Raw genomic sequence first — 26712 nt, 5'->3', positions numbered from 1 at the left:
CGGTAGAGCTGCAGGGCTGGATGCCACGAGGGATGAGTATGGGGGATATTTATAACTCCAGCATCCTGCCAACCTTGGTATATTTAGACAGTGCTGCCAAACAACAAGTCAGGGGAGGGGGTTCCATAAAAGGGTTTGCAGCTGAGCTTTTCTGTATTCTTCTCTTGTCTTCCTTAGGAACATGCATTGCTGTTTTGTTCCCCCATCTATACAATCTTAATAATGGAAAGATATAAGAGATATGGGTCAGCAGCAAACAAAAGAGAGTGAACAACTTGTCATTTCTTATTCTCATAACTCCGCTCTCAGTGGTTTAGGAATACATTTTTCAGCATTTGAGCCCATCCTGACGGTCCCCACGGCCACGCTCACCCCAGGAGAATAAACAAATAAACAGATAAACAAATAGATAAATTTAACAATTCAGTCAGCTGGGGTTATATGTATCAGCAGGTCAGTTCTAGCCATTTTGATCTCCACAAGGAACAGGTTTTTTGTAAAGGTAGGTTCTTACTTGCCCATTCAAGACCCAACAGTGGGGGACGTAGCTAAATTTAAAGGAAACAAGGAGGCATGAAGGAGGTGGCTATTGTGCATCACCATCACATGCCTGTCTTGCAACCTTGGGTTGCACTACATCACTGCCAACCATTGTCAACTGCCATCTAGTTTGACCGATTGGCATACATACAGGAATGGGCAACTAAAGCACTCCTGAATGAGGCCCACCCAACCTCTGTTTCAAGAGCTCCAAAGAAGGATAGTCCTCCACCTTCCATTCCACTGCTGAACCGCTTTTACATTCTAGAAGTTCTTCATGTGATTTAGATGAAATCTATTTTCTTGTAATATGAATGCATTGGTTCACGTTCTAGGCTGCATCTGCACTGCAGAAATAATCCAGTTTGACACCACTTTAACTGCCGTATTTCAATGCGATGGAATTCTGGGAATTGTAGTTTGTTGTGGCACCATCACTCTCTGACAGAGGAGGCTAAATGTCTCACAGAACTACAATTCCCAGAATTCCATAGCATTGAAATATAGCAGTTACAGTCGTGGCAAACTGGATTATTTCTGCAGTGTGGATTCAGCCCTGGTCTTTGGAGCAGCAGAAAAGCTCACTCCATCTTCTACATGACATCTTTTCAGATATGTAAAGATGGCTATATCCTATCACTTCTCATTTTTCTCTTCTCCAACGTAAACATTCTCAACTCCCTAAAATTTTCCTCATAGTTGGTTGTCTTCCTCTGAATGTATCCATCTTGAACTATGGTGACTAGAACTAAACACAGTATTCCAGGTGAGGACTGTCTCAGGCCCCAAGCCTAAAATGCCAAAAGCTAGATTTAAGAATTATCCCCTTTTATGATATCCCGGGGTGGGGTCTGGTGATCTCCCAGAGGAGGTGTTATAAAGAATGGTCTTGATATTGTAGTTAAGCATGTGATATTAAGCATTAGCTGTACTTGAACAGAATGTGCAATTCCAAAATAAAAATACCAACTCTAAGGAGTGAGGAACACACACACATTTAAACTTGTCAAGGGTGTGCTGTGGCCCCTAGATTCTCTCCCTCATCTTGAGAAATGGAGAAGAGGTGCTAGGTTCTGGCTTGGAATCTAACAGCCCTAGCCTTCGCAATCCTTGCACAGCAATCTGACTTAAGGCTAGGAAACCTGAGGCCATAGTGTCAACCTGGCGCTCCAAGGAGTACCAGTCTGGCCCATGAGGCATCTTCAGAAAGCTACAAACCTTCACCCATAACATCATCACTAGATGATGTACAAGGTATACACACCTTGTAGTTCATCTCCATCTCCACTTTCCCATACTAGTTTTAACAGCTTCTCAGCTTTTCTACTGTTTTAAAAACCCCATTCTAAAAGACTGAAGTGTCTTTCCAAATCTTAGTGTCGTCTTCACTTGCCAGAATACTCCAAGGTATTCTGGTGCTCATTTCTCCCCTGCGTGCTCTCTTTGGTTGTGGGTTTTTGGCTCTCACAGTGAATGATGGGTGGCTACTGTCCTATGCATTCTCCATTTGTAGCAGTCAGAAGGAGACACACGGCCATGTTATTGATGCTGGGTGCCTCATCATGACCTCAGAGCAACTTGTGCCCACAGTGGTGGCACTGGGAGGCTCACAGGAACCGCAAGTGAAGGCGATCGCTGTCATCTCTGAGAAGAGAGACAAAAACCTGTAGCAAAAGGTGAGTTACTTAAATACTGGTTAGAGGAATGACGCCCCAAATCAGGTGCAGTCTGGACCTCATTTGGGGTTTTGGCCCTATGTCATGTAAATAGGACACAGTGAGCATGGGAGGAATGAAGCTAAAATATGCCAGTATTATTGGTTTTATGTGTTTCACTCTTTTCTCTTTGGCTCTTGCAACAGCTACAAATCTGGCCCCTGAAGACCTCTCTGAAATTGATTTCCACTCCCAGCCTGAAGGGATTCTCCCACCCTAACCATCACAGCGCATTGGCTCTCAGGTTTTGTGGAGACTGCAACATGGAGGAAGGAAGGTTAAAACTCTCCCCCCCCCTTTAGTTCATCTCTATCCCCCCCTCCACATAAGTTTTAAAAGCCAAATGCATGCAACAGCAAATGCTACTGCACTGCAGCTGCAAGATTTTCTCTGTAACGGTCATTGAGTTGGTTCTTCTTCCTCTCTAGCTTCCCTTTCAGGCTGCCACCTTATCAAAAATGAGTGACAACAGACGTCTGCAGCTAGCTAGTTAAAATAAACAAATGCTGGGGTTGGTACCTTTCCTAGCCTTATCTGCAAGCCTGCCTGGTTTGGCTGGGGTGGGAGTGGGTGGGAGAGAGCAATCTGATCCAGTTCACTCTTTCCGCCTGTGCTCCCCTCCCAGCTGCACCTTCTGTTCAGCAGCATGGTGCTTCTTTCCCCCCTCCCTGTTGTCCTGGAGCCAAAGGAGACTAATTTAGCTCCCATAATCTCCCTCTGCCATGAGCCAGTGCTGTTGCTTTGATAAAACTTTGTCCCGTTCCCTGAACTCTCTCCAACTCTTGGTTATCTTCCCCCTGAAACGTCAGCGAGGCCAAGCAGGACATCTTCTGGAGGGTAGTTGCAAGGGTATGTATACGCATGAAGGGGGAGCAACACAACTTTTTGGGTAGGTGGTTGGTGGGAGATAGTTGACAAGGTGATCTCAAAGGACACTGAAATAGGGCAGGGCCCTCGAAAGGTATGTCTGGCATGTGGAAGGGTTATTTCTTGGACTACAACTCTCAGAATCCCCCAGCGGTATCTGGATCGTGGAATGTGAGAGTTATCATCCAAAAAGGGAGTTTTCAAAAGAGAGTTTTCAAAGCTGTGATCCAGTCTACAGATGGAATAATATTGTTCCGTTCATTGGCAGAGCTCCATGAAGTCAGGCACAGCTGTGATAGCAAAGGTCCTGGATTTAGAGGCCATCACGAGAGCCAAGCAAGGCTGGGCAGTAAGATGGCTCTGGATTTCCCAACTGATCTCTGAGGGATTTGCTGTAAAGCAGTGGGGAGGTTTTCTGGTTCCCAGTTGTTTACCATTAGAAGCAACAGAATGAGACCTTCCCTCCCCCTCTCCACCCTTACATTATCCTGCTGAAAAGTTTGGGGAGTGAACTGTTTTGTGTGCTCTGCCTTAGTTCTGGCACTCAAACCAAATTCCTGGGCTCAGAATTTTGAATTCTTTTCAGTGTCTGAAAAGGCTCCAGTAGCTGGTAGATCTAGGTGGGGGTTCTCCTAAGGCAACTCCACAAACCTGAAGTCTGTCTGCTTCTGCTATAAGATGACCGTGGATTGTACAAAATGAGGCAGAGGAGAGGAGTCAAAAACTGGCTCCAGAGCAACTTGTGTCACAACTCTTCAAAAGCTCAGGAGAGTCAAGAGAGTATTTAAAAATGTACTTTGTAGGGCAGAGGCATTAATGGAAGGGGTTGATTTGCTTGCTGTATTCTGTCTGCTTTTCACAGAATTTAGGATGGTGGACATGGGTCCCTGATGCATTCCAGTAATGTGAAATGGGGAGGGATGTGTTGCCCATGATCCTCCTGTGCAGCAACAGCAGCAGCAACAACAATAACAACAATTTTTATTTACTTCTTGCCTTTCCTGCATCTCCTTGGCCCTGCTTCATGGCGATCCTTTGGATGAGACATCTCCAAGCTTACTGTACTACTGTATTTAATAGGACTTGAATATCCATATATATTGGTATTTTGTCCTGGAACCAAACCTCAGCAGATACCAAGGGCCCACTGTAATAGGATGTCATCTGCATATGTAAGATAGTTGATGTTCCTTCCTCTTTTCTTCACTCCTGAGTCTAAATCTATTATTCTTATGATGTTTTCTGCATACAAGTTTAACAATAGAGGTGAGGTCCAGCATGTTAAAATAGAAAACACAATTAAAACATATAAACCCACAGTTAAATTACATAAAACCATTAAAATAATTCATAAGAGTACATTTAAAATTAAAAAGTCATGATTTAAAATGGACTGGGTAAGCCTGCCAAAGAAATATGTCTTTAATGCTGTTTTAAATGCAGTCAGCCTTTTCAGCTGTCATATCTCCTCCAGCAGATCATTCCACAGTCTGGGGAAGCAGATGAAAAGGTCCTCTGGGAAACTATTGCCAATCTGGTCCTAGCTGGTTGGAACAGATATTTCCCAAAGGACCTGAGGGTACAGGATGGATTGTACAGGAGAGGGCAATCCTATAGGTAACTGGGACTCAAACCATGTAGGGCTTTAAAAGTAATAATCAACACCTTGTACTTTGCTCAGTCAAAAGAATGATTTTATTGGCAGTCAGTAGAGTGGTTTTAAGATCAATGTAATGTGCTCCCTCCTGGTTGTACCTGTAATCAGTCTGGCTGCTATATTCAGGACCAGTTGGAGTTTCTGGACTTGGTACAAAGATAGCCCAATGTACAGTGCTTTGGAAAAGTCCAACCTTGAGAAGTCCAGCATGTCCAGTACCATCTTTAGGTCCTCCAATTCTAGGAAGTGGCACAGTTGGTGTTTCTGCCAAAGCTGATAGCAATAGCCATGCTCTTTGGGCTGACAAGTCTCCATCACAACCTGAAGGGCCAGATATTCTTCAGCCTGATACAGAACAGGGCGAGTGTCAGATTAACAGTAACAGACATGGTTCGGATCTATTGGCCTTTCCCACCTGCAACTTCACCCTTAAGCAGTCAAGTTGCTTTGTGGTACCTGATCTGAGAAGTAACGTGGTGTTTTGGGACCACTGGGTGCAAGATACCTTACTTTGCTCAACCTTGCTTCTTCCTCTGGATCTCAGTAGTGGAGTGACAGTCTGAGTCATTTGTTTGATGGAATTCAAACATCTCATGGTTACTTCTCATAATAGCCAAACAATAGGTTACAGTCTACATTTTTACATCTTGCTTTTGGTTTGTTTGCTTGTTCTCACCCTATTTACTCTCATCAGAGAATGATAATGGGACAGGTGATGCAGAGTCTGTTAGACAGAGTGAAGCAATCTCCTCAACAAGACTAGATTCTCAGTTGTGCAAGACCATCAGTTTGCCTAAATATAGGCACCAGGTCCGACCTGATTATGGAGGCTGAGCAAGTTACTTGGATGGGATTCTGCCAACAAACACCAGGTGCTGTAGGCTATATTTCTATATTGTGCAGGCTAACTCCATTCCGGGAATACAAGCCATCAGCCGGTTCAAAAAAGCTTTATTCAGAAGGCAGAGCTGATCAAAGTACATAATTGTTTGCCAGAATGAAAGGTTTTCCCAGTTACACAGTATACTTAGAGTCCAAACAATTCACCCATTACAAAAACCTTCATCCCATTTGTCAGCAACTCAAAACCTACCATCTTCCCAGGTCTTACCCCTCTTTCTTTTGCCATTACCAAGCCACAGCTTTCCACAAGAACCACCTTCTAATTTGCAGCTCATATTTCCTTTTCATACACTTGCTCATTATGTCAGGCTGTGAATGAAAAACAATCTTTTATTTTCCCAGCGTCACCAACAGGATCGTATACCCCATCATCCTGCATTAACATGCCTTTGCTCAAGGACAGAAATTAAGCATGACAGGACCCATGAACCTGACATTTTTAGAGGAAGGAACTGGGAAAACCACCTCTGTGACTTAGAAAACCCCATTAAATTTATGGGGTTGCCATAAGTCGACAGGCAATCTGAAAGCACATACACACACAATAGGAGCATCATGGCCATGATGTGGGGGAGGATTTTGAGAATCATCATGTAAAAAAGTAACTTTCTCAAACTTGTTGTGGTAGTTCTCCCAGCTGTTCCTGTTTCTTAGAATCATAGAATAATAAGAGTTGGAAGGGACTGCAAGGGCCATCCAATCCAACCCCATTCTGCCATGCAGGAAATCCAAATCAAAGCATCCCCGACAGATGGCCATCCAGCCTCTGTTTAAAGACCTCCAAAGAAGGAGACTCCACTACACTCCGAGGGAGTTTGTTCCACTGTCGAACAGCCCTTACTGTCAGGAAGTTCTTCCTAATGTTGAGGTGGAATCTCTTTTGCTGTAGTTTGCATCGATCGTTCCGGGTCCTAGTCTCTGGAGCAGCAGAAAACAAGCTTGCTTCCTCCTCAATATGACATCCCTTCAAATGTTTAAACAGGGCTATCATATCATATCATTCTTGGCCATATCCCTCTCTTGGAGAACATTGCTATACAGTAGAAGAGTTCTAAGTGTGAACAATTGTCAGTGTCTCATTCTCAGCAAGTGAGAAATTCAGGGACTGAAGGGAAATTAATTTGGGACATAATTTTTATTTGGGGGCAGTGTCTTTTCCCAGCTGCACTCCTGCCCCACACTCTTGTCAGTGTTGAAGTAAAGTTCAGTTCTCAGTCATGGAGTGGAGATAGGAGTGCATCTTTTCTGGTTTGTTTATTGCCTTGGGCAGGAAAAGGACTTGAATCCTGGGCTGGCAGAGTGGGGAAGACCTGAGTCTGTTGCCCAATGATTGGGATTGCAGTCTGCTGCTGGAAGAAGAACTGCTCAAGCCTCCTTCTTGGCAGAGCCGACCCTGCAAGAGTGAGCCTGGCAGCCCAGCAACCTCACCTCCAGGAATGTGCTCCTTGCTGAGATTGGGGTGCAGTTGCTGAGCAGCAGGGGAAAAGCTGGTGCCATTGCTTGGAGCAATGCAAACAAACAAGAGGGATTTAAAAACAGGAAAAAATAAAAGCAAAATGGATGAGGAAGGGAAACATACTAGTTGGTGTGGCAGACGGCTACAATCTAGTAGTCCCCAGGGGTGCATTGTCTACATAATCCAATTCTTTTTTGTTTTCCCAATAAGGAATGTGGATCATAGCATCTCTTTTGATCCTGTGCCACAGATCTCAAAATTGGGGCAGGCCGTTGTTGTTTGCCCTCAAGTCACTTCTGACTTATGGTGAGCACAAGACAACCCTATTATGGAGTGTTTTTTAAAAAATAATAGAAGATTGGATTATTATTATTATTATTTATTAAGCGCTGTAAATTTACACAGTCCTTAGGACTGGAACATGGCTTTGGCATGGCTTCTGGCCTCTTAGGACGCATGCATCATTTAAACAGCATACCTCCAAAGCAGCTTTATTTTGGCCTGTCTGTATGGGCCCTAAATTATTTTTGGATAGTCTCCATCTTGATAGTGGACATCTAAAGTATTCCCAAGTTGAATGTCCATATTCCTTGTATTATAATAGTGGATTCCATTGCAGAGTTTGAAAGAAAAATAAAATGCATTGTTCTTTCTTCCTCCTAGTTTTGAGCAGAAGTGATACCCAATGTCCAGAGCTATAGAGCTCTTTCATAGGATACAAATACAGAACTATGATTTAACTGCTTTATCCTATGGAATTGTGAAATTTGTAGTTTGGTGAGGCACTAGAGCCATCTGGTTGAGAATTCGTAATGTGTGTGTCTGTGTGCCTTCAAGTCACCTTCTCTAAACTGCTAATCTCTGGATTCCCATAAAATGGGACCATGGCAGCTGAAGGTGGAGTTGAAAGGGCTTCTGGATGCCTTCTGCAGAAGAAAGCGCTCTAGCTTGATGTTTGCATTGAAAAGTGTTAGAGCATAGCCTTTTGAGAAGACAATAAGCCAGTGGACAATAGTGTTCCTGTTTCCTTTTCTGTTGGTTAGTGATAACAGTCAAACTGTAACTCAGAGGTTTATTAAGAGGACCAGATTGTCTGAGAGGGTAACTAAAATGGTGAAGGGCCTGGAAACCATGTACTATGAGGAATGACTTAGGGAGCTGGGGATGTTTAGCCTGGAGAAGAGAAAGTTAAGAGGTGATATGATAGCCCTGTTTAAATACTTGAAGGGATGTCATATTGAGGAGGGAGCTAACTTGTTTTCTGCTGCTCCAGAGACTAGAACACAGAGCAATGGATGCAAGCTCCAGGAAAAGAGATTCCACCTCAACATTAGGAGGAACTTCCTGACAGTAAGGGCTGTTTGACAGTGGAACAAACTCCCTCGGAGTGTAGCGGAGTCTTCTTCCTTAGAGATCTTTAAACAGAGGCTGGATGGCCGTCTGTTGGGGATGCTTTGATTTAGATTTCCTGCATGGCAGAATGGGGTTGGACTGGATGGTCCTTGCGGTCTCTTCCAACTCTATGATTCTAGGAGGGCGGCAGAGAGTTGTATAACTGAGCCAAGCAAGCCTCTTTGCTTTATGCTTAAAGGAGACAGATTTCCCTTCCAGCATTAATGGGAAATAAATAATTAAATAAATTGGTGACGATGGTAGTTTCTGAACAAGGTCTGCTGATGTAGGAATCTGGAAGCTTTTTGGTCACACCATTCTTCAACTGCCAGATGCAATGCTCTGTATGAGTTGGGAGCCTCTGTGTCTGTGTGTGCACCCAAATCAGGGTTTTATTTGTTGTTGTTGTTTTTTTTGGGGGGGGGGGTTGTCAAAAACCCCACTTAACTCAGGATAATCTGTATGATGCGAATGGGCCCAGATTAAACTCTGCATACCTTGAATGGGTTTTGAATATGTTCTCCATAGTATGATGCCCTTCCATAGTATGAATCACAAACCTACAAAGCATGAGTGAGGTTGCTTGCATTGTTCCATAACCAACAATGACATGTGGATGATCCCTCAGATTGTGAATGTGTCCTGCTTTTTTTATTAAGAGAAGGAAGAAACAACTCACATGCTCCCTAATACATTCTGTCCTTAGAAGGTATAGTGGGGCCAGATCTTCTCTGAAAGTCTGGTGACTTTCATTGCCTGTGGAGAGGCAGTCAGCAGAGTACTCTGAAATGGCCCTGGACACCCTGAAGACAGGTTATCATATGCAAACATTGGCAAGTGGGTTTCCAGCATTGCTAAAAGCCTCATTGCTATGGCAGCAGGCCTTTGCCCTCCCTCCCCAGGGCCACCGAGGCCAGTTCAGGATGTGAAATAATGGCTCCAGCACCAGCTGTTCCAGAAACAATTTCCTCTCCTTTCCCCAATCTATTTCCTTTCCACTTAGCCCTTCTAACCTGGACACTCCCCTCATCCTGTCTGCATAATTCTTGCCAGTTTTTCAACTGTTGTTTCTCTCCTCCCTCCCTAAACAATTCCTTGCATTTTCTTTCATTTTCTGCTCTTAGCCGAGATCTCGTTTTTAACCGAATTCCCGCTCCTTGTGGATATACTTTTTGCCCTTGTGTTGTTAAGAGCGGCCAACTTTGTGTTCCTATGGGGCTCCAGTGTTTTATCCTGTGGACCTCAGGAGCAGAAACAAAGCACATTGCTTTTGTTTAACTTGGTAGCGGTGCAATGGATGTGGGAACCTTTGCCTGTTGAGTTCCTGGTGACTCCATCAGATCAGTAGAGCTGTTAAAAGCACATGCACTCTGCCAGGCAAAAAGGTGGCAACTTCTTTGAACATGATTATTGAGAGAAAGGGAGGAATGGGGGAAATTATGACCCTGGAAAAGTGTAAGGCCAAATAGCTAGTGTGTGTGTGTGTGTTTTTGTGTGTATTTAGTGAAGAAACAGGATGAAAAAGAAAAAGATAACCTACTCTCTTGTACAGCAGTTGGACTCTGGACTGTCGCTATCTAGTGCTAAGTTTGCATTTTAGAAATCATAAATAACATCGTGATGGGGCTGACAACCAGACCAAAATTCCTGTATGAGTCCAAAATATTAACCTGCATTCATTAAATATGAAGAGAAAGGCTTAAGATATATGCTACAGCTAAGCCTCATCTCTTTTGCAGTCCCAAAACATTTCCAAGCTATGCATCTGCCCCATTCCCCACAGCTCCCTCCCAAATGGTGCTATTTCATCACATAAAGAGAAGTCCATGGTGGTTCTTCATAGAAGTGGCCCTACTGTGGTTAGCAGACATGCTGTCCATGCAAAGCAGATAGCAGCCAAACAGGGTGAGTTGAGGGAGGACACACAACGCCTCCGTCCCTTGAAACACCAAAGAGAACTTTCAAGTCCAAAGATGTTAAACATTTAATGGAGCAACAAGATGCAGTCTGTGTGCAATGCATTATGCTCTGAATGTATGCCACAATTTGGCTATGGTAGTCTTGATCTCTATCCAGCACCCCTCCTGGAGCTTTCCACACTACACAACTGTAGTGCTGTGATTCAGCATTTACCTGCCATGGTAATATCATATGGAATCCTAGGATATACAGTGGGTGTAGGTGCACGCATGTCTGCCTTCAAGTCCCCTGTCAACCTCCTCATGAATTTCATATGGTTTCCTTACGGAAGGAATATTTACAGGTGTTTTTGTCATTCCTTCCTCTGAAATATAGCCTACAGCACCTTGTATTTGTTGACAGACTCCCATCCAAATACTAATGAGGGCTGACTCTGCTTAGCTTCCAAGATCAGACAGAATCTGGTGGCTTTAGGATGTTTCAACCAAGTACAGTACAGAGAGGAGTATAAGGAAGGGTATTTACAATTCTCAGCCAGAGGTCTCTAATATTTGACCAAACTGTTAACGGTGGCATTGCATAAGAGATAATTTCACACTGCAGAATTATAGTACTGTGTTCACCTTTAACTGCCCTAGTTGCATCCTGAGGTTTGTAATCTGGTGTGGCCCTAGAGCTGTCTGGTTGTCTAAATACCACTCCCTAAACTGCAGATCCTAGAATCCCATAGAATGAAACCATAGCAGTTAATGTGGAATCACAGCATTTATAATTCTGCAGTGTGGAAGGGCCCAGGATGCCGCTACGGCAGTCAATAGAGACTCATAATGCTATAAGTAGGCAGTGAGAATGGTCCACTGATCTTTGGATGAACATTTTGGCTCACATATAGTTGTCTCATGGATGTAGCCAACCATGGGGAGGTGCTTAAAGGCACATTTCCTCAACAAGAAATGGCCCACAAAATGGTGGTGAATTGTTACCCCACATTAACTGTGGCCCATTACAGACGGGCACTTTAGTACGTGCGGAGCGCGTACTAGGGTTAGGAAGGGGCGGTGCTTCCGCACCCCCTAACCCTAGCGCACAAAATGGCAGCGGCCGTTCTGCACGGCCGCCGCCATGAGGACATAACGACTGCACCGCCTCTATACGGGGCAGCGCGGACGTGATGTCCTTGCTCCAAGCCAGGGCACTTAGTGCGCCCTTTCCACGGAGCAGGAAGGAGCTCCGTTTCGGAGCTCCTTCCTGGTTTGGTCCGCTGGGCGCAGCCTTTCTCCTTCTCCCTGCCGCCGCGGGGTGTCCTTGGGGCTTGAAGCCCCAGGGACACCCCTTTTCAGGCTGCGGGGAAGCAGCATTTTGCTGCTTCCCCGCAGCCTGAAAAGCGGCGGATCAGGGCCTCAGCGGCTGCCATTCTGACAACTGAGGCCCCGATACACCGGGGAAAGGGGTGGGTGCAGCCTGCCCCAAATGGGCAGTCTGTAACCCGCCTAAGATTGTTCAGGCTGATGGGATGCGGAGGTTAAAAGCAGAGTATAGCCAGCCCTATCTCCTTGGCCCCAGGCAGCTATCTGACTATGATTTCTCTTCTGTCTCCTCAGGACAGAAATGGACCTGTGGATCATTCTTCCTTTCTGTGGGATCTTGATAGGCTCTACAGTTGCAGGTAAGATTGGAGTGTGTGTAGCCTAAAAACACATTTACGTTACCACTTATTAATGTATAACAGCACTAGACCAAAACATTTTCAAAACTGAAAATAATTAATATGAAATGTATTATTAATACATAATTAATAATAAATATGACACTGAGATATTAAGAGCACATAGGCTGTAAGCAGACCAAGCACAGGTAAGGATTGTATACTGTTATTGAATATGCATGTAAGCTGGGATACATTAGGAGCCTACAAACATTTAGAAGTGATATTAATCTTATTGTCAATTGCATCTATATCTATTCTTTTTATCTATTCTTAATATTATGTGTTTATTAATTTGTTTTTTATTAGTAACATCTATTAATATGGCCTAAATACCCTAAAGGCATCAGATGCAGGCTAATCTTGGAAGTGAAGTAGGGTCAGCCCTGGTTAGTACTTCGATGGGAGACCACCAAGGAATATCAGGTGCTGTAGGCTATATTTAAGAGGAAGGAACTGGCAAAACCACGTATGAATATTCCTTGCCAAAGAAGACCCTATGAAATGCATGCAGGTTGCTATACGTTGGCAGGTGACTTGAAGGCATGCACATTCATATGTACACACACACTAATAGTTAACTGTTTTTTAAATAGCATATAGTTTTATCTCCATGTAGAAGATAAAAAAGTCAGGGATATGACACCAGTAAAACACGTATTTCACAGTACAAGAACATTGTGAAGGAAACCAAGTCAAACACAACTTGTTATCACGGCTGTTGTGGTCGTTTTCAATGTGGAAGTCTACAAAAGCAGTGTGAGGACACTAAAGCATATGCTGCTTTAATAATTCGTCTCAACATCTGCTTGCTAAAATCGATCTTTTGCCAAGTACACAACAATGGGAAGAATTCCTTCCCACCCCGAGTATTGTGTGGGTGGGAGGTTTCAAAATCTGCGGTGTTATGTAATAGGAATTCTGTCAATAAGAAGAAGAACTTTGCTAGGTGCTGTTCAGCATGTAAAAATAGTGTTTAAAATGTTTAACATTTTAAATTGAAACAAGTGCCATCTGTGTGACAGACAGGAGAATGTTAATGCTTGAAAGTGAAGGCTTGATGTTCCTGGGCACAAAGACAATTTAACCACAATAGATAAGACACACACAACTGTTCTCTGAAGGAAAAAAAAGATTGAAAAGGAAAGTGATGCCAATTCTTGACAAAACTGTAATCGAATCGGGAGTCTCAAATGACCATGAAATGAGTGGCCTCTGAATATAGTATAGGGAAAAACATATCAAGATACCTATCAAGTCAGGAGTGCCTCCCCAAACCTGCATTTCCCAGAAGCAATACAACTGTCCTCTGATTGAATGAAGCTACAAAAGTGGGACAAAGGCAGAAAAATGGTGATCAAGCTAAAGGCAAAGATGCTGTTGTGTGTTTGCAATTCCCAAAATGAGTATGCTGTATTTTATTTACAATGTTGTAAATTGCCCTAGCATCTAGACTGAGATGCGAGGGCAATGCTGTACTAAGTTCAAAAGTAGCTGAACTGCATTTCGTAAGATGTTAGATGCCTTTATCTATTGGAATGTATTGGAAGTGTATTGGAAATGCTGAATAATTATACAAGAATCCCTCAGTAGATGAAATAGGAGTTATGATGCCTCAATATTGTGTGCATTTATGTTCCTTACCTCTTCAATGTGCTACCAGTACCATGTGCCTTATGTCTGAGATGTGCTTCTTAGAAGAGATAATCTGCCTGGACTGTTAAAAGTCCATAGCAGTAACATGCCTAGTCTTTGTAATATATATGAAGGAGGAGATACCTAGACTGGAAATGCTCTGTGTGATTTGTTGATCCTCTGCAAGGAGGGTGTGGATGCATACGCTGTTTATCTCTAAAAAGTGAGGAAGCCACATATTTATTCCCCGGTAATATACATTTTTTAAAAGTCCAAAGTTGAAGAGATTCTTACTGATAATGATCTGCTTACCAGACGTACTGTTCTCTGCAAACTGAGCACTTAGGTGACCAAAGTGGTAAACTTTAAGGAATGCTAGCTAGATATAAATCAACAAGCGCAAGGCAAAGAGCCTTCAGTCCCACAGCTAAACTCTAACTCATAACTGATGACTTGAAAGAATTGGATAACAATCAAGTGATAGCGTATTTCAGACCACAATGTGGGCAGTATTCCAGCATAATATTAGTATAGAAAGAAAGGCATTTGAAAGCCCTTGACAGAGAAAGAATCTCTATTTGGTTCTCAGAAGAGCTTGCTGAAAGAGCTTGCCGAAAAAGAAAGTTGTAGAGTTGGTGTGCCACAACCCCAAAGGCCCTATTGCCAGTCCAGGTAGTGCTAGATTGCCATATACAAAAGAAGGCAGGGCTCCTGTATCTTCAGTAGTTGGACATAGAGAATTTTAGCAGGTGTAACAAACAACATCATACCTGCCCGAATCCATTTGCCTGTGGCCACCACAAAAGGCCACCTAACTCAACTCAGGTGACCTGGAGTGAGCAGACCAAGAGAAGGAGCCCCAAGGAAGAACTTAATTCAGAGTTGGATGGATGCCTGCGAGAAAATTCATTGGTTAAACACTAATCTTCTCAGAAGACAAGCATCCTTCATAACTTTCTCACATATTCTGTGTTTCTTTTTCTCAAAGCAATGATGAAACCCAAATATTTTCATTTGTACAACTGAGTTATTTTATTTTACATAATTGATTTGCCAGCACAGTTAAGGCTACTGCTATCATTAATTGTCTTTTCCCCCTTTCTTCTTTCTCCTCTCCTCCCCATGTCTATCTCTCTGCTTTTTTCAGAACCTCCACCACCCAAAGACCAGCCCCATGACCCCTTCAATTACGGTAAGTAAAAGATTACTAACAGTCTTACTCAGGTTCAAGAACTGTAGCACACAGAATCCCCTAAACAAAGCTTGAGGAGTTGATTGAATGTCTTGCGATGATGATGATGATGATGATGATGATGATGATGATGATGATGATGATTTTCTAAAGTGTAAAAAGCCAGACTTCAAATGTAAGCACAACAGTGATGCTGGTGAGCAGTATTTAATAGGAGATACATGCTTGATACACAGCCGTAACCAAGTCCAATTCCCTGGTACCACAAGTTGGCCAACTATTACTTGTGGTAAGAATAGGGAATGTGTGGTCCTCCAGATATTGTTGGGCTGCAACTCCCATGATTTCTCAGCCCTGGCTATGCTAGTGCCAGGAACTGCCCAGTCTCTTCCGTTCAGTAAACCAGTGTTTTGTATTTTAACAGCAAACTTTATTTCAGTAACCAATGACGTTAACAGTATGGCTTCTGCAGACAAAACTACCATTATCCCCAAATACTCACATAAAATTAGCAGTGTACCTGTCCCATACATCCCCATTTGATCACAAACCAAGACATTTCTACATCCAGTGTTATTCACTTCCCACCCTTTTCACATATATTAAGTCCTTTCAAACTGGTCACAGGGCTGGCCTTGGTTAATACTGGCACTACCAACTTCTTCCACACATCTGTTCATTATCCTAAACAGATGCTTTACTGCTCTCCCAGATTTCCACTGGCCAATAGCCATGTTTGTTACACCAGCTACAAGAGGGTTTAGTTTGGAGAGGTACTGTAGTTCAGCCTGATGGAACTTTACATTAAGTTTTCCTGCACGAGGAGCTGCTACATATGAAAGGAACGTGAGATCTAGCTGTATTTCACCTGGCAACCCTATGATGGGAGCTGCAGTCTCACAACAGTTGGAAACTTGCACGTTTCCTTGACCATGAAACAGTTGTCAGCACAATGCAGCCTGTGGTCTCAATGTGGCTCCTTGATTCCTTGTTTGTGGTCCCTGAAGCTTCCTACTGCTTAGTCATTTAGTGCACTTTAATGATAAGGCACAACAAGGTAGGAGTCTTGATGGTCCAATTTCATAGTGGGGGCTTGAGCACCACTTGTCCCATGTTCCAGGGTCCTTGCCCAACACTGACATAGCTGTTGCTTTTTTAATTTCCTCCCCAGATTATGAATCGCTGAGAATCGGGGGCTTGGTTTTTGCAGTTGTGCTGTTCCTGCTTGGCATTCTCATTATCCTGAGTGAGTAGATTCCTCCAACATTTACAGGTGAAACTGCCTTATTCCAGGTCAAGCCCACAGTCTGGACGATGCATCAGTTTTGTCCCTAATATGGTCCTCTAATAAAATACAGCTGTAAAAGCTACTGTGTGTTCATCTTTGGGGAAAGCTTTATAGCGTTCATTTTACTCATTGCCAGTACTGCCATTAGACAGAGTTAAGCAGCTGTCTCTGGTCAATTTGGTAATCTATTAGGCAACGTGAGTTCAGATTTTCAGCTTTGTAACCAGCCCTCCGGAAGGTAAAGCATGGCCACTGTCAGGCTATAGTCTCAAGATCATAACCGAAAAAGATCAATTGGCTTATTGATATGGAGTGTCTTGATTTATTTTGGTTAAAATTTAGCATCTATGGACTTTTGAAACCATTATTATCCAGGACTGACCCTGCTTAGCTTCCACAATTGGACAGAATTTGGTGTTCTTAAGCTATTTAGGCCCTTCAAGATGAGACACAGTAAGAAAAACAACAGTGTAGTGTTTGTTGTACTGGGAATATGCAGTGTAAAATATGAGAATAGTCAACGGATCAGCTCACAATGTATAGATGCAGCAAATAACTTACAAAGAGGCTAATCCTGGCCACCTTGCAGAATGGGATAAGACTCAGAGTATTCCCTCCTTGCACACATACAGGAATCAATAAGAGTGTGTGTTTTTGTTGGAGAGGATAGAAAATGAGAGGTGGGGGATTGGAAGACCATATAGTGGAAGAGAGCACAGCTGGCTGGCTAGAAGCCTGGAGTCACCATGGCAATGTTGTATTGAGAAACCACTTGTAGTTGTATGTGAAGTTTGACTTCCAGATTAATTGTCCATCTAGTTCAATATCTTGGTTCATTGTGGCTCTCAGGTCTCAGCCATGCTGCCCAGTCCTGCTACTTGATGTCATTCAGTTCTAAGAACTGGGGCTGGAGAACATCTCTAGGTGCTCTGCCACTGAGGATGTAAGCTTTCTGTTCCAACCATTAGTCAGTAGTCCCTCCCAGAGGACTGGAAAATTGAAATTAATACCTGTCGTTGTTCTAGTTTGCATGCAAAGCTCACTGCCTGGAATCACCTCTCTCTTTCTTATCTAGGTCGGCGTTGCCGGTGCAAGTTCAACCAGCAACAAAGGTAAGGCCTTTCCTTTCAAAATCTCAGTTGAGTGGGTGGTCAGGAACAGTTGTTTCCACTTCAGGAAACAATATGAAGGTGAATTACAACAGTTCCTCTGTTTCCTTCATTAATGGGTACATGTCAGCTTTTCACAACAATCAGATAGTTTTCCAGAAAAGTACCCATCAGACCAAATACAGAGTAATACATAGTTACCAGTACACTGTATTGGGACATGGAAGAGGGCCTTCTCACCTTTAAGCTAAAATACACTGACATTCTGGGTCCCACTCTTTTGCCTTCCCCCTTGCCCAAAGTTGAAATGAGGCTCCTGGGAACCTCTCTGAAGCAAAGTCCAACTCTAAGGTGAAAAGAGATCCTACATCCTTGCTATATGTCTACCTAACCAAAATTACAGTGAGATCTCATATAAAATAGTGTCATGTTGAGTGCTTATTTTCAGGAGTTTGCTAGGTTACTACCAACCATTTTTTTTAAGGGAGGATGTATTCCAATCCATTTCACTCCCATCTCACCACAATTTTCAATCTCCTTCAGTCATTCATGCAGTTTGAGAACATAATACTAAGGAGCACCATGCCCTGTTCCCTGTTGCAGCCTTTTCACTGATGCATTCTCTCTCCCCAACCCCATCACCATAAATACATTGTACCCAGAGTTCAGAAAACTGGCTGCAGGATTCTGGGTGTTATGATCCCCGAAAGTAACTTTTCCGAGCTTAGGTCCTCTCTTGTTGATGAAATCATCTTGTTTGACTACTGTGTGCTGAGTAATTACTTCCTCTGTGTGCCAGCAGGGGGAGCAATTGCTTTGCTGTTGTGCAAAATGTCCCAGTCTATAGGAGCAGTAAGTCTTGGGGGAGAGAACCCCAAAAGGGGGTAGCTCTCCAGCTTCTGTTCTGCATGCGATTCGGTCCTGTTAGTAAAATAAGTCCGTCTATTTGCACTGTAAGATATGAACACTGCTAGATGATTATTATAATTATTCTTACATTTATTTATAGCCTGCCCCTTCCCAAAACTGGGAGTCAGGGCAGCTGACAATATTTTAAAACGAGTATAATTAAAAGCATACAAAAATTGTACATTAAAACAGAATTAAATCACTACAGTATCAAAACAAATTGCATGTTACAGTATAAAAAGCTTGACATGACCATTTTATTTCTTTTCCCAGGACGGGTGAACCTGATGAGGAGGAGGGGGCCCTACGCAGCTCAATCCGACGTAAGATCTGGTTTCTTTTGATCATCCTTTTGTTTTTCCACCCTCTTTTCCTCAAACTTGAGGATGGGAAACTTGAGCCATCTGACAACAGGTTCTACAAAGGGCATATTTTGGGGGATGCCTAGAGAAAGCACAGATGCTATTAGACATCCTTTAAAAGATGGAGTGATCAATGTGAAGCAATTCTTCCTTTATCACAGGCCTTTTCACCTTTGCCAGTTATAGCACTATGATTCCATTTTAACTGCCATGGCAATATCATTGGACTCCAAGGATTTGCAGTCTAGGGAGGGATATTAAGATTCTCAGCTAGAGAGCAGCAGCGCCTCCCTAAACTACAAACCCCAGCATTCTGTAGGATGCACCCAAGGCAATCAGATAAAAATTATAGGGCTATAAATATTTGAAGTGTGAAATTATAGTGCTATAAAAAGCGTGAAGGAGCCCCATGTTAAGGCCTTTGGCAGGGAAATTACAAGGAAATTATTGAATACAGTGGTGCCTCGGGTTACGAAATTAATTCGTTCCGCCGCCGCTTTCGTAACCCGAAAAGCATTCGCAAGCCGAAATGCCATAGGCGCTAATGAGGAAAAGCCACGATTTCGTGTGAAATAGCGCCGAAAAGCACCAAAAATTTTTTCGTAACTCGAAAAAACCTTCGTAACCCGGAACAGTTATTTCCTATGGGATTTTTTCGTATCCCGGAAATTTCGTAACGTGGGTATTTCGTATCCCGAGGTACCACTGTACAAGCCATTGTCTGAGCAAGAGGGCAGTCTTCCCATCTCATATGGCCCTAGAGCAGGGGTAGGCAATCTTTTTGAGCCGGGGGCCGGGTTGCTGTCCCTCAGACAACTGGGGGGCCGAAGTCAAAAAATAAATAATTAAATAATTTAAAAAAAATAAATATATAAATAAACCAGGACAAATGTAGGACAAAATTTTCAAATGGAAGACACTTTTTTAAAAAAATGGAGGACACGTGAAAAAATTTGCTGATTTTTAAAAAAATGTTAATATAAATGCATGTTTCTGAGGCTTCTATAGACAATTGCCCCCCAAAGGCCCCGGCGGCAATCGGCGGCAGGACCGGGCTGGGGCCGGTCCAAAGGCCTCGCCGGGCCGCATCCGGCCCGCGGGCCGCAGGTTGCCTACCCCTGCCCTAGAGCATAGAAAAGTTACTTTTAGACTAGAGTTTTCCTAGAGTTAAGGGACAGTTTCCTAAATCCTCTTGGAGGGTGGTCATGATGATTAGGGGATTCCAAGAGCCAGGGACATAGCTAGGATTTTAGGAAGGGGGGGGTCCAGACTAAGTGCCACCATTATAATGGGGCTTGAGTGCGGCGGCGCAGCAGCACACACCATTCATTTTTCTAATGGAAGGGGGGGGGTCCGGACCCCAAGAACCCTCCCCTTGGCTTCGTCCCTGCAAGAGCTGTAGTCTAAAAGTAACTTTTTCGAGCTCTGTGAAAACATGAGACACATAAATCACTTTGCTGTTTAGACAATGTTTTGATGCAGTCAAACTAAGGGTGCCTTTAGGACAATGCAGTCATTCACAGTGGGAATTATTAGTCTTCTGCATCATGTGTCTACTAGATCTTTCATTCGGGAACAAGATGGGCTTTGGGCCTGGCTTGGTCTGTCATGTAACAGACACCACAGGCGACAGATTGTCCCAGCCTGAGGTATAGACGCAAAAGGACAGAATTCATTATTTTGGACAAATAATCCATGCAATAAAAATTGTATCTTACATCTTTCTGCATCTTCACTAGGTTTATCTACCAGGATGAGATAGAAGGAGCCTAGGAATGGTGAGTCATGTCTGGAATGCACAGAGATGTGCAAACACTATGAGGGAGAGGTCTTTCTCATCTCCTGCTACCTGATTCCTTTAAGTCAGGGATGGGGAATTGTGGAGGTCCAAGGGCCAATTTTCTCTGCTGGGATACACCACAGGCTGCACTTTCTGTTCATGTACACTTATTTTTGTTTGTATCTTCAAGTCATTTGTGACTTCAAATGGGGTCATAAGTGGCCCTAAGGTAAACCTATCACGGGTTTTTCCTCTGCAAGATTTGTTCAGGGGAGGCTTGCTATTGCTCTCCTCTTAGGATTAGTATGACTTGCCCAAGTTGGTTTCTGTGGCTGAGTGGGATTTTATACCCTGGTCTCCCAAAGTCCTAGTCTAATGCTCAAACCACTACACACACTAGCTCTAAACTCTCACACACAGACTCCTCAAACCAGAAGGGTCCGATTCTTGTTTCATGAAACCCCTTTTTAGGGATACAATGGAGTGGGTGGGGGGCTGCACCTTGTTTTACTCCAGAAGGCTTCCAGTAACAACAGTTGTAGTTTTTGATTAATTCACCACCATTAGAGAAAAGCATGGTGTAGTGGTTTGAGCATTAGACCATGACTGGCGACCAGCATTCAAATCCCTATTCAGCCATGGAAACCCTCTGGGTGACCTTGGGCAAGTCACACTCTCTCAGTCTCAGAGGAAAGAAATGGCAAACTGAACAATTCTTGCCAATAAAATTCTGTGTCGCTATAAGTCAGAAATGACTTGAAGGCACACAAGAACAACCATCACCTGATGGCTGCACAAATGGTCAGGGTGTATGTATGTCAGTTGCATGGTGCCCACATCTGCTTTAACTGGAGATGCCTCAGAGAGTAGATGGGAAGTTGCCATATAGCAAGTCAGACTGTGGCTCCATCGCACCTAGTATTGTCTACTCTGACTAGGAGCAGTGGCTCCTCTTGGTTATAGACAATATTCTTCCCTAATGGTGCCTCCGGACAGGAGTGCCAAGCCCTGGGAGGAAAAAGAACAGGGACATTTGAGGGGTTGTCTTTTCCTTACATATAGTAGCTCACATCATTGCAGTCCATGGTGTTACTTTCCTTTTCTCGGTTCTTTTTATTGGAAGGAATGTTTTATATCTACTGGACACTATAAGAGACACGATTATATTCTTTGTTTCGTTAATGCTGATAGTGTTTTCTGGTTTTATTGTTTTGTTTTATTTTCTGGCTGCTCTTTTGGGCAAAGCTAAAGAAGTTCATTGCAGTTCAGGTGTTCCTTACAATTCAGGTCCTTGTAATAAATAATTCAGGTAAAGTTTCATTTGTAATTATTGCCTGGATCTCAGGAATTCCATAAAATGGATTCATAACAAAATGGCCTTCTGCAATTATATGGCACAGATAAATTCGGAGGCCTCTTCCAGAGGGACAAAAGTGTTGAGAGGTTGCAGTATTTGTTGTTATAATTATCAGGTTTTTAAACATATCCAAACAACATTCCTGTTCTCCTGGACTCTTTTCTGGCAATTCCCAGCACCACTATTTATCCCCACCTTTGGGTGGGTCTCTTTTTAATTCCAAAATACTCCCTTCTCCTCTTTTCCTTTGTGTTTTTTAAACGATAGCCACAGTACTATAGTGCACCAGTGAAATGGTACTTTTGGACTCTAAAAAAGAAATTTTTAAAAATTGGATAGCAGAAATTTTGCACTTCAAACATACGTCCATTTCAGCAAAAGTTTTTAAAGACCTTTGGAAGAGCCCTAGTGTAGAGCCTTGAAATTGACACTCCAACACAATGGAACAAGTGGATACAAAGGCAACAACAAGTGTCAAAACCTAAGGAACTATATTGTAACAAATTGCATTTATTTAGACCAGTCTGGAAGAGCCCTGACTTCCTCTTACATGACTTAATTTCTTCTTTCTCATTGCAGGCTACTCCCAGCGCATTCTTCTTCCTGGACCCAGAGTGTTCTCTTCCCTGCACTGCATTGCACAGCCTTATCCTCTGCTCCCCGCAATGCTTCCATCTTTTCCACCGAACCTAGAAAAATCTAGGCCTGATGCCTCCATCCTAATGTCGCCTATAAGCTCCCTTTCCCCATCCCCACGTCTTAAACTGCTGCTCCTATGCCACTTTCTTTCATGGAGAGAGGATTATGGGACAGCCATGTCGATTAAGCGTAGTCCTAGGCAATGGGCAACGTTCAAGAAAGTTATTTTGGGGAATATAATTTCCAGAGACCTTCAGTGGGTATTGTAGTTCAAACAGTGAACCTTTCCAAGCTAAAATCTGCATTCTTACACTATTGTTATGTTTGATGGACCTTCCTAAGACCAGCGGAGGAAGGCAAACATTTTTCATGCCTACCTGAGGTCTGTAGGTGGGCTGAGAACCAACTGTCCTATTCTGTCACAAGGTATCACAAGAAAATACAAATAGTATTTGTGCTCTTTTGGTGTATGCCTTGTTGTAGATGGAGTTACCTAGAGAAGCAAACAGCACACCCAACGTCAGGTGTTAACTTCATTTACTTCCAGCAGTCCATGCTGGTTTGAGGACAAGAAGATAACTAAGAATCAGCTGCCCAGATGACCATAGCACTATACATGGGGACATGTATCACCAAAGCACATGGAAAGCCACTTCTGTGTAGTGGCTCTCCTGTATCATGACACAAAGTCCCTTTCTCTCTCTAGGCCAATGGAGCAACAATGAAAGGATTTGATCTGGCCTACCAAAACATGTATAAAAGAGCAGGCTTGGAGAGAAGATGGTAGCACATAATGATTTTTTTAAAGTGATGATAAATAATGCAGTCCTAACTCGCCAGTCATGATTTTGCATTTCCCTCCAGGCCTGTTTCTTGTTTTTAGCAGCTGGCATCAGGTCTACAGTGAGAAATGATCATCTTGTACTTGTCTGCTGGCGTCTGGGATTGCAGCCTTGCCAAAAAAATGCCTCCCCCCATTTAGTGTCCTCCAAGGGTGCTACTCCCTTAAAAGGAGTGATGTGGGATGTGGTCCCATACTTGGAAAATACAATATTAGCGAAGGCTAGTCCCCTTATTCTAAAATAAATAAATAATGGATAGCTGGGAGGGTGGAAAAGGTGCAACTCCAGTTTTGTAGCTTCTTTCCTGTCCATTACTTCCTTTGTCAGTGTAGAGTGTAACGTGCTTTTTTGGTTTAGCTCAAGAGTGGACAATCTCTGATCCTCCAGAAGTTGTTGGACTGCGACTCCCATCATCCCCATCGAGCGTAGCCAGTATTGAGGTATAATGGGAGGTACGGTCCAACAATATTTATGGGGATATATGCTACTCGCCTCTGGCTTGCACCTTTGCATGTAGTATTGCAGGCAAACTTGATGCAGATTTCTTCTAAAATTCCCCACCAAATAAATAAACTTCATTGAAGTGGGGATGTCTTGGAGCACAATACTGGAGAGATACTCTAGTTCTCTTCCTTGCCTTGAGCAATGGATGACAAAATGATAAAAGCATTGTTTCCAATGGCGAAGAAGACAAAATCCTTTGTATCTGCTTGTGTTTCACAAGCATGCATGTCATTTTCACCAGAGATGGCACTGGGATGAAAGACATGTGCATGCGCACACAATGAGACACAATTCACCTTGGTGCAGCTACTCCACACACTTGTCTCTCTGCATCCTTATCTTTTGTACAAGGACTTTGGAGTGGTCTCCCTGCATTTGCTGGGGTTAGGGTAAAGGACCCCTGTGAATGTGGAAAAACTGCACATAAAAAAACACTATTCTTTTTACCTGAGAGAACACCTCTCTAGAAATCTACAGGTCCTTCAATGCAACTCTGTGGTCAACATTTGCCAGAGGTTGCTCACAGAATCATGCTGGAGGACCTACAAATGCCTAAAGAAGCATTTTCTCTAGGAACTTCTAGGTTCTCTAGCACAACTCCATGGTCAACGTCCAGCAGAATTGTAGAATGATCTTGTAGCAGCATGAGTGCTCAAATGGAAACGATACACCCATGCACCCATGATTCGCGTCCTGATCTGCGAATCTGCTTTCTCTGAGGAAGAAGACTGAAGTCTACGAAAGCTCATGCTGCCAGTTTCTTTCTTTCAGTTAGTCTCAAATGTACTACAATATCTCTCTACATACTGATTCCACAGATTAACATGGCTATATCTTTGAATTCCAGCAGAATTGCACTGGGGGACCTGGAGATTCCTAGAGAGAACACATTTATCAAACCCACAAATAATCAAAGCCACAAAGGTGGAGGACAATTGTATACCATTGAGAACAAGCAGAATTCTCTCACATGGAGCAGTATGGTTTCTCTTCAGCAGATGGCAGTACTAACATTTGCCTACTGAAATGCCTTGCAACGGTGCAGGAGTCATGCAGCTGTGATGGCCTACAAAATCTAGCGCCTGACCTTCTTACAGCGTGGTCCTTGCCTCTATCTAGAAGAGCCTTATTCTATGGTTTTACTGATCTCTTTGTATGTTTCTGACCTTTGTGAGCCTGGCAAGTGCCTTTTATAATGTTAAAATGTACATAGATGGAGTTCTATAAATCAGTCAATAAATATGCTACTTTCTCCAAACCTGTGAGGTGCCAGGTTTGCTCTTGAGTGTGCATGCATGAACACAGATACAAGGATATGTGATCTTCTAAGACAGGGCTGGGCAACCTTTGGAATGCTAGATGCTGGTGGACATAAGCAATGGTAGTGTTGAGGGATGATGGCAATAGTAATCCATCACTCTTTGGAAGACTACAATTTGCCCCCCTTGGTCTTAGGCAGGGATGGGAAGTGGGTGCCCCTCCAGATTCAGGCAGATTCATCCAGCAGAGCCAATGATGAGGAATGATGGGAATTGTACTCCAGTGATATCTGGAAGCTGCACAGTTCCCACCCCGAGGCCCTTTCACATTATGTAGTTATAATGCTGTGATTCACTTTAATTGTCATAGGAATGTCTTGTGGAGTCCTAAGATTTGCAATTTAAGGAGAGATGTTTACTATTGCTCTGCTAGAGAGCTTTAGTGCTTCTCCAGTCTACATTCCCCAGAATTCCAAAGGATGTAGCCATGGAAGTTAAAGTGGAATCATATTGCTATAATTGTGCAGTGTGAAAATGGCCCTTGCTCTGAGCAATTCTGTCCTCTTCACAAATACGGCCCACCAAACTATCCCAGTTACCCGACCCATGGCCACCATGATGTTCCCATCCCTAAAATGCAACTTCAACAGGTTGTTGAATCCACTGTGTGTCTAGTGTACTTGAAGTGTGTCCTTGTGTGCTTCCTCTTGAATTTTTGTTTGCTGATAATTGAGCCATTAGAACTGTGAACATCCCTTTTGTATGAAGGGTGTAGCCATATAAAGGAGTGGTTCCCTGTATTAGTGTGGCAATGAGGTTGTTCTGAAAATTAGGCTGAACTTTGAAGGAGCTATTGAAGTTGCTAAACCTCATCCTCAAAACATGTCCAGCATGTACTTTAGTCTGAACTAAAACTTAGAGTGGATTCATCATTGCACAGAGTGGAGAGAGGTTTTGTATACAAGACACAACTCCTGTTCTCTCATACATGCATCACCCCTTGCTGTGGGGCTTCAGCTCAAATTGGGACCACACCAAAAGGCTTACCTGAAATGCCTTTCCAAGCGGAGATCACTTTCTCTCCTCCCCACCAACCAATTACAGGGCTGATTTCATGACTGACGTACCAGCCTTAGCTATGCCCAGCTGCTGCCTGCCAGATGTCAGCCTCTTGGGGATGCGAAGTAGTGGCAATGATCCTGTATAACAAAGCTGAAAAGGGGAGAGTATCACAAACCGAAAAACAAACAAAGCCAGTGCATAGCTAAAGAAGGTTTATTGTCTATGTGCCACTCTATTCTGCTTTGGTTAGGCCTCACCTGGAATACTGTGTCCAGTTTTGCTCCCCTCCCTTTTGTTTCATTTAGCCTGACAGGACTAGTTAAGAGCTTCACAGTTTCTTAAAGCTTTGGAAATGCCCGCATGAGCCACACTTCAAGTCTTAATGGAAAAGAAGAAAATATCAAGGGAAATGCAGGATGACATTTTGAGTTTCCATCTCTTGGGAACTTCCGTCTCCAATACAGAGTATCAGCATCCAGGGAAGTAGCAAGCGTATATGAGTCTGCAGCAAGAAAAACAACGAAAGGTGTGTTACCTTAAAGTCTAACAGATTAACTACAGCATGAGTTATTGGGAATGAGGATCCATCAAATGCATGAAGTATTTATTCTCAAAGGTG

General features: G+C 43.2%; 1 protein-coding gene across 3 annotated transcripts in view; it reads left to right on the top strand.

The window, feature by feature from the left end:
* Positions 1-25030, top strand: part of FXYD1 (FXYD domain containing ion transport regulator 1) — a 30967-nt gene extending 5937 nt beyond the window's left edge. The window contains exons 1-8 of one of the 3 annotated variants that reach the window (XM_042440492.1): positions 2853-3104; positions 12052-12116; positions 14938-14982; positions 16154-16228; positions 17346-17382; positions 18562-18611; positions 20390-20428; positions 22367-25030. In XM_042440492.1, coding sequence (XP_042296426.1) covers positions 12059-12116; positions 14938-14982; positions 16154-16228; positions 17346-17382; positions 18562-18611; positions 20390-20412 — 288 coding nt within the window. In that variant the 5' untranslated portion in view covers positions 2853-3104; positions 12052-12058 and the 3' untranslated portion in view covers positions 20413-20428; positions 22367-25030. Of the gene's footprint in view, positions 1-2852; positions 3105-3161; positions 3217-12051; positions 12117-14937; positions 14983-16153; positions 16229-17345; positions 17383-18561; positions 18612-20389; positions 20429-22366 lie in introns of those variants that run through there. The other 2 variants (XM_042440494.1, XM_042440493.1) reach the window with 2 other exon arrangements.
* The last annotated feature ends 1682 nt before the right edge of the window (positions 25031-26712 follow it).

The sequence above is a fragment of the Sceloporus undulatus genome, chromosome 9 (assembly GCF_019175285.1).
Source record: "Sceloporus undulatus isolate JIND9_A2432 ecotype Alabama chromosome 9, SceUnd_v1.1, whole genome shotgun sequence".
NCBI classification, from domain to species: Eukaryota; Metazoa; Chordata; class Lepidosauria; order Squamata; family Phrynosomatidae; genus Sceloporus; species Sceloporus undulatus.
This window is presented reverse-complemented; position numbering and strand designations above follow the sequence as displayed.